Source organism: Pteropus alecto, unplaced genomic scaffold (assembly GCF_000325575.1).
Source record: "Pteropus alecto unplaced genomic scaffold, ASM32557v1 scaffold118, whole genome shotgun sequence".
Lineage (NCBI taxonomy): Eukaryota > Metazoa > Chordata > Mammalia > Chiroptera > Pteropodidae > Pteropus > Pteropus alecto.
The window spans coordinates 2420857-2434095 of record NW_006440654.1 but is presented as its reverse complement, the minus strand read 5'-3'; the positions used below and the strand labels follow the sequence as shown (position 1 = coordinate 2434095).

Below are 13239 nucleotides of genomic sequence, written 5' to 3'. Positions count from 1 at the left end.
GAAATTGGCAGGAAGGAATGTGACATCCCAGAAGACCTCATAGCTCCCTCTGAATCGGGAACTTGTGAACACTTTAAAATGCCACGGAGACCAGGAGCGGAGGGGACAATGGCATTCCCCACCTAAACTGCCAGGCCAACTGGGAAGGGGTCCAGGGAGGCCCTGCAGTAGGGCCTGGTGTGGGGGTGTGGCCAGGGGACGACCGGCGTGAAAATGACCACCGTGTGGCACCTGCATTCCACACGGACCTCAGCAGGGCTCCTCGAGTCCTACCCAGTCCCCGATCCCCGTCTCGGATCCACAGCCGTGGAGGCAGATGGGAGCTGAGGGCAAACATCCCAAATGCGAACATGCCGTGAATTCAGGCAGCCGCGTGTCATGCCCAGGGCTCCTTGCTCAGTGGCTGGAATCGGCACAGGAACCTGTGTCTAACGGCTTAGCTTCAACCTCTCTCCCAAAGCGCTTCCCTTCCCGCCTCTGATCCGCTGGGACACCAGCTGCAGCGATGCGAGCCAGGTTCAAGTACAACTGTGCATTCTTCGTTATATAAAAAACAGGGAGAGATCATTTCATGGGTCTCCCAGTATCAACAGAGTCAGCTCAAATGCAAAATATACACTGGTTGTCACCTCACAGTTCCATACAAACATATGAAAGTATCGACACCTTTTCCACAAAGATAAGTCATTTAAGACAGGGGTGCCTTTGCAAAGAGCTCCCACAGCCACCGGCCAGGGGCCTGCACTGCAGGAAGGCACCCGCATTGGTCTTTGTCCGATGTCCTCAAACCCTGGCGAGCCCAGACAGGCAGTCCCTCTCACACAAGGCCAGCTCGGCCCTGCCAGCTCTGGTGCCGGGCCCTCTCCTGGCGAGGCCAGCACACGGTTTTGGCTCCGTCTGCAGTCTGAGGATCAAGCTGTGCTGGCCCGGGGGGTCCATGCCGCCTCGTGCCTGTGGCCTTTGGCACTTGTCACAGCTCTGGATGGAGCCAGAGCCCCTGGGGGCAGCCCGGGGCTGGACCAGTCATGGGGCTGCCACTGCAGGGACCACCAGGTCCTGCTTCACTGTAAGGGCAGTGGCCCCTCGGGCTCCAAGGTCCAAGGGCGTGACGATACAACAGAGGTCCGGGCAGAGGTGACGGGCTTGTCTCACGGGTTCCTGATGGTTCAAATTGAAGTTTCGTTACTGCCTCTGTGCGTGGGAAGAAGCCACCAGGCAGATGGAGAGTCAGCAAAGACAGACCCCACTGTCCCTGCAGCCAGCTGCTGGGCTGGGTCCTAGGTTACGAGGGGCAGAACCCCCCCACTCAGGGGACAGGGGTGCCCGGGAGCTCCAGGGAGCGCAAGCTCCTGGGTGGACACAGCTACCCTGGAAGGAAGCAGGAGAGGCGCAGGTCGGGCCTGCAGCCCCGAGAACCAGGGCCAGGCCGGGCCCAGCCGAGCATCCTCCACAGCTGGCCACGCACCAGAGCACGGCGTGTCAAGGTTAGCGACCAAACCAGTCCCCTAAGGTTCAGGAAGGCCATTCTCAAAGGCCTGCTCCCACTCCTTGCTCCTCCCTCGGAAGTCCGTAAGAGGGAGGAGCCATGGGGACAGGTCAGCAGGTGGGTCTGAGAGGGTCCTAGCTCCCTGCCTCTGAGCCTGTCTCCTCAACCACAAGATGGGGTAGAAGGACCACCAGCCAGGGAGATGGTGCTTATCAAAACGCTTAGCCCAGCATGGCCTTGAGTCCTAGAGTTCCAGGGCTGACCCAGACTTCGGGGTGACAGCTGATGTAGCCCCAACAGGGCCTCAATATTGGCAGCCCCCAGGAAAGGCCCCAGCTCTGCCCCATCTCTGGCTGGTGCCTCCTGACCCCAGGCTGAAACGCAACCGCCCCCCACCCAGAGGTACGCCAGTGTGGCCTGGCGCTCCTGTGCTCAGGCCCCTGACCACTGCGTCTGGGCGGGGACAAACAAAGTTGCTTGGGGGCCCCTGCTGATAACTCACTCGGAGTCGGAGCCGTGGGCCTGAGCGCTCCCGGTGCGCACGTTCATGGCCACCCCGTTGAGGTGCTCGCGCCCCTGGTCCCGGCGCAGGTTCTTGACGGTGATGGCGCTGTCGGTGCCACGGACCCCGTCGCTGGAGCCCAGGGAGGACGAGCGTGACGACACAGGGCTCTGCTCGCACCCCGCCAGCTTCTCCCGGAGCCGGGACTTGAGGGTCTTCTCTGTCAGCGGCGGTGGGTAGGTGACTTTGTTTTTCAAGATGCCTGGGACGCGGGCGATGCAGGTGCCGATCAGGCCGACCTGCTGGCTGCCGCGCCCTCAGGGAGGGACGGTCCCTACAGATTCGAGAATCCCTCGCCGCTGGACTACCCACCCTCCTGGGCTCTCAGAGACGGTGGCAGGGTCGGATGGCCAACTTTGTCTGCCCGGACATCAACCCAGTCCCCAGGACCTTGTCTCCCATGGACCTGCCTTTGTCCCACCCCGCCTGCATCCAGCAAGCCCGCCCCACCCACCTGCACACCGCTCAGCCCCGCCCAGCATGGCCCCGCCTACCCGACAGGCTCCGCCCATCCCGCAGGCCCTGCCACCTCTGCACCTGTTCCCCACCCCCCCCACCTCCACCACCGTCTCTCAGGACAGGGGCTTCTGGAGGCAGCAGGGCCTTCACCACATCGAGGCACCTTTTCTCTGCTCCGGGGGCTGGGTGGGGGGAGCACCCGCAGGCCTGGGCTGGCCCCCGCGCTCCCCGTCTGGGGGGCGCTGGCTGCAGTGGTCGCCCTGCTGGTCCAGGTGCAGCTCCACGCTGACCTTGGTCTCCACCCTCAGGCACGGCTTCTCGCCCGGCTCCTCACTGTCGCTCCCAGCCGGGCTCTCCTTGGGCCAACCGGCGGGGATGTGGTTGGCCACAGGGTCTGAGACACAGGGTGATGACTTTCAACAAGCAGGGAGGCCCCACCCCCCACTGATAGGAGCCACACCCCTGAAAGGTTCCAGATCGTCCCTCCTGAGTGGCCCTGTCCCAGCACTGCAGGACCTGAAGGCCTGGCAGAGCCACACCCTACAGGCTGTGAGGGAAGATCCTGACAGCGGGGGCCCAGGCTGCAACGCCCCCGCTGCACCCCCAACTCCTGGGAGCCTTGTGCTGGTTCTCCCCATAGCAGGTGGGGTCAGCTTTGTTGGGTCCTTGCACTGAGGGGCCCCCAAGACATTCACGCCTGTCCTCTGCGGGTGGTGAGGCGGGTGCCCCCTCCCTGCCCGCGCCTCCCACCGGCCGGCCTCTCATGCTGCCCAGTTCTCGGTCCGGGCCTGCTGCGCCCGCTCCCTCACCTTTGGGGGTGCTGTGGACAGGGCCCCGGGCCGGGTCCCACTTGTCTTCAGCTTCCAAACCATCGTCCTCACTGTCGGACGAGTGTGAGGAGGCATAAGAACTGCTCTGCTCATCCAAGGACAGCTCACTGTCGGAGTCCGAGTCGTGGCCTGCAGGTGGCCAGGAGGGACGGGGGCTCAGGCCGGGGCCAGGCTTCTTGCCAAGGGCAGAGCAGAGCCCGCTGGGTCCCAGGCATTTGAGGGCAAGAGGGTCGGTCCCTGCTGATTTTCTGACGGTGACACGGCCGCAGACACCTCCCCAAAGCCGGATGTTCTCCGGTGACCACGGGCCGTGGGACAGACAGACAAGGACCAGGGAGAGGCTGTCACCCACGGTCCCCTGGGAGGCAGAAGTGTAGGCAGATAGGAGACCACCTCCGGGGGACACGTACCGTGGGGCTTCTTGGTGCTCTTGGGCACGAAGGGCAGATCTGGCTCCCCGTGGCCGCCCCGAGCTGGCCCAGAGGACATGCTGAGCTTTTGGCCCCCTTCGTCCCTGGAGGGGTGGGGAGGGTGGGCTGAGCGCCATCGCCCAGGGAGACGCGTGACTCCCCAAGGGTGTGGAAAACTAGAGAGCCGGACACACGGCAAGGGGCCTCCCCAGCCAGCTTGGGACGGCGATGACCACGCCTGCACTGGCTCTAAGAGCCGGGCCACCCCCCAGCCTGGGGGACAGTGAGGGCGCCGTGGGGCCAGACCTGACGGTGCTGTCCAGGGACGCGGTGGACTCGCCCAGGGCCGTGCGCAGCATGTCCGGCTCCTCGCTGCAGGCAGTGTTGCAGTTGAGGGAGCGCTGGGCGGGGGAGGGGAGGCTGGTTACGTTCCGAGCAGAGGCCACAGGGGGCAGAGGGTGGCCCTGGCCCCACAGCAAGCCCCAGCGCCAGCAACGACATTGCCCCCACCGGGCACAGAGCACAGGAGCCTCAAAGAGGCCAAGAGGAGAGCTTCCCCCAGCCTCGCTCCGCAGCCGCTGCTTCCGGCTGGGGTTCCCACCGGCTGGGCCCTGTCCTTCCGAGACCCCAAAAAGCAGGGCTGTGACTATGACAGGCTGGATGCCACGATCTACGGATGGCTCTGTGCCGCCCTCTTTGTGAAGGACACCAAGGCCGTGGAGCTGCGACCAATGTTGGGCCCAGGGACCCACACGGACCGTGGTAAGCAGTGCAGCCCAGCCCCCAGGCCCCGTGGGCGTCCCGGGTGCCTCCTACCGTCAGCAGGGTGGCCCTTGTGGTGGCCGACTCGTCCGGGTGTGGCTTTTTCCCGATAAAGACTCCCTTGAGGTGCTTCCGGACCTCCCTGTTGAGCACGCAATGGAACAAGAGGACGAAGAGGCCCTGGAGAGAGGGGCAGCAGGTCAGCGGAGGAGCCGGGCCCTGTCGCCACGCCGAGCGCCCCCCGCTGCTGAGGATGCACAGAGCACAGCCCGCCGACACGTGCAGCTGAGCGCCCAGAGCGCCTGGCATCGTGGCTGCAGATGCCACCAAGGCCCACGCTTGGCCATCCGCCACAAGGGCTTCTGCTTTCTGGGGGCAGCTGGGCAAGGCAGCCAGCTTGTGGGGGCCAGGAGGGCCCCATCCCAGCCACTGCCCTCACGCCATCCTGGGTCTCCCGTGGTATGTCATTAATCGATTTTCTGGGAAGCCCTTGGTGTGAGCTGTAAATGGCCAACACTGCTCCCTGGGGACACGAGTGAGATTTCTGCTGGTCTGGCGGGGCGGCGGGGAGTGAGCCCCAGCAGTGGCTGCGCAGAGGACGGTGTCCTGACAATGTAGGAGGACCAGGGGGCACAGCCCCTGGGGAGGCTCTGAGCAGAGCCGTGCCTAAGACAACAGGCTCCTTCTGGTGGCGGGACCGTGCGCGGTGAGCCTGGCTGTGACCACTCACACGCTGCACTAGGACGCGGTATGGCCCGGTTTCTCCCCGGAGTTCGGACACTGCCAGGGACCCTCTTGGTCAGCCGGGGTCGAAGCACTTCAGAGAGGGAGCAGTACACGTGACCCGTGACCTCACCAGGGCCCCCGCCGGGTGAGTCAGACGGCCGCTCACCTGTAAGCAGCTGAAGACGGCGAAGAGGTAGTGGAAGGCCAGCGCGTCGCTGTTCACGGCCAGCAGCCCCAGCAGCCAGGTGGCGCTGACGAGCAGCAGCAGGAGGAAGGCCGTCCTCAGCAGGGAGCTGCAGGGCAGGGGCAGGGACCGGGCCGGGCCTGACTCCACAGTCCTGCCCCCCACGTCTCGCCCGCCCGCCCGCTCTCACCCACCCATCTGGGCCCCCACCTACCCACCCACGCATCTGTCTGTCCAGCCACCCGCCCTTCCCCAACCTTTCTAAGCTCCCTTCTCGGGGGCCAGGCAGGCCTATGCCCTCTGCTGCCCGGCGGGCCTCCCCGTGCATCGTCTCTTCACCCACCTCTTGGCGCGGGTCACCCCGGCCGCGGTGCCCTCGTCCTCCTCTCCCTGCCCCTCCCTCCGCTCCCGCCCCTCCCAGCCGCCCAGCGTGGCCGGCTCCTTCCGTGCTGGGCCCTCCTCCGAGCCGAGGGGGCCCCTCCACTCCCGCAGCCCCGGCACCACCTTCGCCTCAGCGCCTCCCCCACCCGCTGTCACTGCCCCTGCCTCCCTGGTCTGCGTCGCTGCCAGGGCGGCACCCACCCCGGGGGAGGACGGAGCCTGGGGGACACCGAGAAAGGCCCGCGCCCCTCCGTGACCTGCCACCAAACGCTGGGGGCCCTCCATCCTGAACCCTCCCGGATGTGAACGCGTCTCCCTCCCTGGTCTGGCGGCTGCCCCGCTGCCCGCCCCAGTCCTCGTGGAAGCCAGACTCCCGCCTGCTCCTCCACAGCGCCCGATGCCACTCGGATCCGGACACCATCGGGTGGCACAGCCTGGGCAGAGTCCAGACGCCAGCCTCTCCCCCGCGGCAGCCCGTGCATCCCCACCATGAGGCTGTCCTCGGTCCACTGAACTGGCCCAGCCAGGTGTCCCCACCACCGCAGCAGCTGAGCGGGGTCGTGGCCAAGGGGCCCAGCCCGCTCAGTGACAGGCACTTTCCGGGGGCTCCGAAGACCAGACGCTCGGGGGTCTGCACATCAGGCCCCCCCACCCCAGGTTTAGCGCCAACTCACGCGGTCCCCTTTCTTTCATAGTGACGGTGCTTTCTTTGGCAGGAAACTCTCACAGACAGAACGAAAATAACTGTATTGACCTGAAACAAACAAAGTCTGGTGACCAACTCGTCTATTGTCACAGCAAACCTTCAAAGCCAAACGCTTCTGAGCATCTTCACACGTGTCTCGGGGAGGCGAGGCTGGGACGAGCAGGCCTGGGGCCCACGTGCCGGCCTGCGCCTGGAGGACGTCCCTTCCCGGGGGCTGGACACCAAGAGGTCTCACAGTGGACGTGGACTGGAACCTGGAGGCCTCGCCATGGTGAGGTCAGCCCTCCCTGCCCCGCCAGCCCCTCCAGCTGACACCTCGAGGGCACAGCAGGTTCCCACGTCCCCGAGAACCCCACTTACAATGATAACTATTCCGATGGGCCCAACAAAGCTCCAGATCAGGGTGTCTTGCAGGGACAGCCAGCAGAAGTCAGGGTTTCCGTAGCCCTGGGGGTCCAGGCCCACCGCGAGTCCTGGACAACAAGGAGGGGAGAGTGAGGGACACCCCGGGAGGGGACCCTCTGACGGCCAGCCCCGGCGGGTACGGCCACAAGCAGGGCGTTCCCGGCCCCACTCAGGCAGGACCCCAGCATCGCCCTCAGAAAGAAGGGCCCGGAGCCCAAGATAAACAGGTGGGATGTGACAAAGGCCCAGGTCCCCTCAAAGCAAAGCCCCTCACAGTGCCAAATGACAGGAGCACCATGCCACGCGGGCCCGGGCAGCTACAAGGAGCCCCCCAGGGCTGGGGCTGCTGAGGGACACCACAGAGAGACAAGGAGGCAGCAGTGAAGAGAGGAGGGTATGTGACCTGCCCGCTGCCCGCCGTGGCCTCCCCCGACCCCGCCTTCCATTCTGGGGGGCCCGAGCTGGGACAAGCCCCCATGACCTCCGACGGCCTGCCCTCCCTTCTGCTCTGGTGCCCGGCAGACCGGCCACCCCCTCGCAGGGCCTGGGTAGAGATGCTCTGTTGTGTCCAGCCGTTTGGAGGGGACACCCGAGGTGACCACGCAGGGTGGAGCAGAGATGAGAACGTGTGAGAAACTCGCCGCCCCGCCCCCCGCACAGAGGGCATGGACACGCAGGCAAGGCCGAGGGCCACCCGCCCGGCCAGCGAGGTCACGGGCTCCGGGCAGGGCGAGTGACGAGGCTGCACGCACTGACCGGCCTGCGGTGGCGGCACCGCGGGCCAGCGCCTCCGCCCCCGCCTGAGGTTCCCCAGAATCTTTTCAAGTTCTTTTGCAAAAGACTTCAGTGTTAAAAAAAACTTTTCAAAACAAGTTAGAAATGTGAAATGTCTGAATTTAGATGGCAAAGCCATCTCCGAGGCATTTCACGAGAACTCGAGAGGCTCCTCTTTGCCCAGATTAGGTGTTTATGGTGACCCCTCGTAGAAAATGGCCTCGAGCTTCTCCAAGTGAAGTCGTCCCCACCTCAGACCGAGGCCTCACCCCGGGCTGCTTCCTCCCAGCTCCTTCTCTGGAGACCTTCGGCCCTGACACCCACCCCGCAACCCGGTCAGATGGGTGCTGCGGGGGGTAGGAGGGCAAGGGCCCTCTCCTGTGTCACTCATGGCCAGCTGGGGCCATAAGCATTTGTGACCTGAACGAGGGAAAGCCACTTAACGTCACCTGTGACATGGGGACGGCCCCACCAGAAGTGACCGTGTGGCATACCCAGCCTGGGGTCTGGCCCGCACAGGCGCCTCATGGGAGCGTGGGCTTCGTCGAGAACCGTCACCGTTGTAAAGAGCGCCTGAACGTGCTGACCCAGAGGCTCGGCGCGGGCTGCGGCCCCTCGTGGCCTCCGAGGCACGCTTCTCTGGGTGCAGACCCCGCCTCTGGAGACAGCACCCCTTCCGAGGGCTCCTTGCTACACACTTTGGTGACTTCATGCTGTGGGTGTCCTCACCCCCTCCTCCCGTCCCCTAGTGTAGCGGTGTCCCCCCTGGGAAGATCGGTCCGGCTCAGCCCCAGAATCTGTGAAGGTGGCTTTATCTGGAAACAGAGTCTTTGCAGACTAGTTAAGGATCTCGAGATGAGATCACTCTGGCTTAAGATGGACCCTTGATCCAGTGACCGGTGGCCTTGAGAGAGGAAGGGGGTGACTGAGACAGACGCCTGGGGAGGACATGGGATGGTGGCAGAGGCTGCAGCGATGCGGCCACGAACCCAGGACACCAGGGCAGAGGCCCGGGCAGATTGTCCCTCAGCCTCCGGAACGAACCAGCCCTGTATCTCCATACCGGATTCTGGCCTCCAGACGGTGAGAGGATGAGCCTCTGCTTTTCTAAGCCCCCCAGTCCGTGGTACTTTGAGGCAGGAGGCCCAGCAAACTAAACACCCGCGCTTAAACTTTAGGACGTGCCGGCAATCACGTCTCCTCCCTGAGCTTGGCCTTGGGTCACCTTTCAGCGACCGATGTTCATGATGTTCATGTACAGGTGAGGCCTCACCTGTGGCAGCGAGCGAACTCCCTTCCTGTCACCTGAGGCCCTGGGGCTGGGGACAGCTGGCCCTCAGGGGGAGTCTAGACCAGGTATCAGACCTGAGTTCACTTGGGGCACGGACATGGACTTTTTGACTAAATGCCACAGGGCACCAGTTCTCAAGAAGCTCACACGGGACAGGAGTTGCGGCCCGCAGTGGGGACTGGATGGATGGTCACACTCGCGTGTGTGGACAAGTGTGCAGGGCTGGGGCCTCCTCCGCTGAGGAGGGTACAGAAGGAAGAGGAGGCCTTACTGACGCGGGCTCCGGGGGTGCCCCGTGGTGACTGGTGCCCGCCCAGGGCCCCCGCGTCCTCACCTGTGACAATGGCCGGGATGCCCCAGCCCATGACATAGTAGAACCGCATGGGCCCCGCGTCGACGTTGCGAGCCTCCGTCAGCATGCGGTAGACGTGCAGACTCTCCACGAAGGTCCAGGCGAAGACACTCATGTGGACGTAGTGCAGCGTGATGGCCACCACCGTGCACAGGAACTGCCACGAGAGGGGCCGCTCAGCACCGGCGCGGGCCGAGGGCCGAAGGGGCACAAGGCGGGAGGGAAGTGACCAAATCGGCCTCTCGGCAGCCGCAAGGGTCTGTGTGCCCGAAGCAGGAAATCGACTTCTTTGGTTTTTGTGTTTGGTTCACTCGAGAGCACTGAGAGCCACAGGTCACAGCGCCTTGGGCTCCCGATGTGGCAGAGAGGACGGGGTTGGGGGGGGTGAGGCACCTGGGGACCCAGGGACCCTCCCCAGCCCGGATCAGTGCCAAGAGCCAGCACCGCCTGGAGACGAGAGGCAGGCAGAGCCTCTAGCATTTCCAGTAGAAGCCGGAAATCTGTATTTTCATGTCACGGTTTCAAATTTTGAAATTTAATTCAAGGTTAAAAAAAAAATTGTGGAGGTGGCCTGCTCAGGCTGAGGGCCCCAGACCATGACCTTGGCTGGTCACCCCTGACCCCCCTGCACAGGTCTCTAGGGTCCAGCAGTTGTGGCCAGAGAGAGGGAGGAGCTTTGTGCTTCATGGCCTCAAGGGACAAGAGACAGCGAGCTGAGCTCTTCGTGCCTCAGCTGGTGGGGGCCTCCTACCTCTGCTGAAGGAAGGACGGGGAGGGAGAGTTGGCTCTGCTCCTGTCCTTTCTGTGCCAGGTGGCTGTCTGGCCGGTGGCCAAATGCCAGGAAGAGAAAGTCAACCTCCAGGGCAGCTGAGGGACAGCATCCGGCCTCTGGTAAGCCAGCCCGTGTCCCAGGACACCAGGACAGATGCAGAGAGCTCTGCCCTGATCACCCCCGCACCCCACCCCAATCACAGTCTGTCCAGCCTCCCAGGGTCCCCGTGTCTGTGCCAGGGAGACACCTGGACCTCAACAGACACAGGAAGGCGGGAGGAGGCAGAGGGCCGCCACCTTGACGCACAGCAGGGACCACTGTGCCGAGGTGCCCGGTCAGCGAATCCCGCAGGGAGCTCGACAGACCCCCGAATCGCTGAGAACGCAAGTGCTGCCTACGGTCACGTCAACCTCAACGGCCACCTTCTCTCCAGAAACAAAACCCCAGTGATGAGGGAGGGACCCTTGCAGAGTGACATTCGTCAAATGCGCTACAAAGCAGGACCCGAGCAGAAAAAAACAAACTTAGGCTACGAATGGAGACACGCTCTTTGCCTCAGATGCCAGACGCGGCAGGAAATGGGGAGCGTGCGCGCCGCGGAGGGCAGAGCCTGGGGCTGGGCGCGCCCCGCTCCGAACAGCCCCGCGCCCCCTGTGTGCGAAGCGCGGCTGCCTGAGGAAAGGGGGGACCGGTGAGGAGGCTGGTGGCTCGTTGCCTTAAACAATGAGAAAAGCAAACGCATAAAACCACTTTTGTTGTGGTTAAAAAAAAAAAAAAGAGGTGTTAGAAACACGTTTTGAAAGTGAGCGGGGCCGAACACGCACAGACTTCTGCAGTAAATGTGCTACCTTTCCAGAACAAAGACCAAACGCTGATGCACGATAAATCATTTCCGCCTGCCAGAAATCTGGGAGATGAAACACCGGGCCCAGAGATGGGATGGTGCGTCAGTCAACAGAAAACCCGTAAGGAGCGGGCGCGGAGCCAAGGCGCCCCGCATTCCTTTTCGTCCTGCGGGCGGGGTGCAGGGCTGCAGCGAGGCCCTCCCCCAGCAGCTCCGCACTCAGTGCTGGGAAGGAGGGCGGGCCTCGGGGCACCTCCCACGTGGTGTGCAGTTACAGGGAGCGGCTCGCCCCAAGTCCACATGCCCCCACGAGACCACTCGAAGGTGCTCCAAGGGTTCTGGAGTGAGTCATGTGGCGTCCCACAGATGCACTGATAAGGCCTGCACGCAGGTGGAGGCGCCCCTCCCCGGCCTGGCTGGATGCAGAGAGCCAGCTGCAGTGGCACCGCCCCGGGGGCGGACCCCTCACTCTGCCCAGCTTAGGGGCCAGGCCTCTGCGACAGGCCTGGACTCCCTATGTCACAGCTGAGAGGCCCCCGAAGTCATCAGTGCCACCCTCTTGAGCTGTCTGCCTGCGACACCCTGTCTCTACCCACTTATCAGGTGGGACCGCCCACCCTCTCTTCAGAGGGGGTTTGGCTGCCCGACGAGGCCCGGGGGGGTCCCACAGCTTGCAGCGAATGAGGAGGAAGCGCTCGAGCATGCGAGTGACCCCGGTCAGCGGGCTGGCAAATTCCATCCTTGTCTCGTGACTCCCCTTCCTGTCCTAGGGCCCGTCCGTTCCCACAGACACGTTTCCTCTTCGCGGGGGGCGGGGGGGCGCTTCCTCATGCTCGCCTCGGCCCCCCGAGGGGAGTGTCCAGCCTCGCCCAGACTCGCCACTCTGCCCGAGGTTCCACCCCACACTGAGTGGTGTCCCCACCTACTCGTCCCTTCTGCAGACCGGACCCCTGTCCTCCCTCCCTCCCTCCATGCCCCGGTGGCCCCGACGCCCGCCCTTCTCACGCTCGCGTTTCTGGGGCTCAGCACCAGACTCACGAACACAGCTCCCTGCTGCTCTTCTGACCCCCAGCCCCACCCCGCCGAGGTCACCTTCCTGAAACTCAGACCCAGCCGCGGCTCTCCACGGTGCCTGGCGCGGCCCCTCAGGCTCTGGGTGGCCGGATCCCCGACCTGCCCCTGGCCTACCCTGGACGGCAAATGGACAGTCAGGATGGTCCCCGACACGGCACAGCCCCCCCGCCACCAGGGCGCCATCTGGCACCTGTCACTCGTGTTCGTGCCCGGTGGGCGGGCTCCGAGGACAGAGAGGGGAGGGAGGGCTTCTTGCATCTGGGTCTCTGGTAGCTTAAACGCGGCGACAGGCAGTGGGTGCTCAGAACACGAGGAACGAAGGGACAACAGCTGTGTCGGCCGCGCCTGGCCCGACGGCCCATCGCTCGCCCACCTCGGCAGAGATCAGAGGCGAGAGCGACCTCCGAACTTCCTGGGGTCACTGCGCATGCACGTGTGACGGTCAGCGGGCCTCACAGCTCCCTAGGGCTATCCGGGTCACCGTTTAGTCACGGACACTTGAACTCACACACACACACAGTGGACTGCGTGCCCCTGGGCAGGTCACCAGCCTCGCGGGCCCGGCCCCGTCACCTGTGAAGGGCGCACCTCCCACGGCCATTTCCACAGCGGAGCCGCATCCGCAGAGCCTCAGGCACAGGGCCTGGTCCCCCACTGCGCCCCCGTCATCGCCGGGCTGCGACCCTCGTATTCCGAAAATCCTCTTTGTAGAACGGAAAACCAGTCGCGGACTCAAAGCCACAAACCTCTCTCCCTCCCTCCCCGCTGCTCTTTGGCTGGGCTGCCAGCTCCCCCGCCAAGGTGGGTCCCTGCCCCACAGCCCAGGGTCACCCCCGCCACCAGCCCAGCCCTCCCTCCATGCCCCGGAGGGTCCGACCTCGAGTCTGAGAAGCCCCGCCGGCCCCCCGCCCCACCTGGGTGTGTTTGTGAGCTGCATTTTAAGTACACTTTGGGCTGCTGCAAGGCTGCAACCGACTTCACACATACGTCTCCAATAACCAGCTACTTTGCTAACCCTCCAATTACTCCTCGTGATGTGTCTGCAGATCGGTTTGGGTTTTTCTGTGGTGTGGCCCAGCACAACACCTATACAACCTAATTACCCAATAACCCCTACGAGCTTATGCAAAGCCCCACGAGCACACATGGCACCCCGTAAGCTCCTCTGACACCTGAGAGCCCACACGATACCCCAAGCGGCCAGGTGGCACCCCACACACC

The 13239-nt window shown here is 64.1% G+C and overlaps 1 protein-coding gene across 1 annotated transcript in view; it reads right to left on the bottom strand.

Annotated features, from left to right (window-relative positions):
- Positions 1–1201: 1201 nt before the first annotated feature.
- The window catches only part of CELSR1 (cadherin EGF LAG seven-pass G-type receptor 1), a gene marked incomplete at its 5' end in the record, with an annotated part of 111591 nt that continues 99553 nt past the window's right edge, over positions 1202–13239 (bottom strand). Inside the window, 11 exons of the mRNA XM_025051043.1 lie at positions 1202–1368; positions 1989–2250; positions 2671–2901; positions 3317–3466; positions 3748–3851; positions 4054–4148; positions 4564–4689; positions 5402–5528; positions 6475–6554; positions 6867–6979; positions 9311–9485. Coding sequence (XP_024906811.1) covers positions 1278–1368; positions 1989–2250; positions 2671–2901; positions 3317–3466; positions 3748–3851; positions 4054–4148; positions 4564–4689; positions 5402–5528; positions 6475–6554; positions 6867–6979; positions 9311–9485 — 1554 coding nt within the window. The remainder of the gene's footprint in view (positions 1369–1988; positions 2251–2670; positions 2902–3316; positions 3467–3747; positions 3852–4053; positions 4149–4563; positions 4690–5401; positions 5529–6474; positions 6555–6866; positions 6980–9310; positions 9486–13239) is intronic.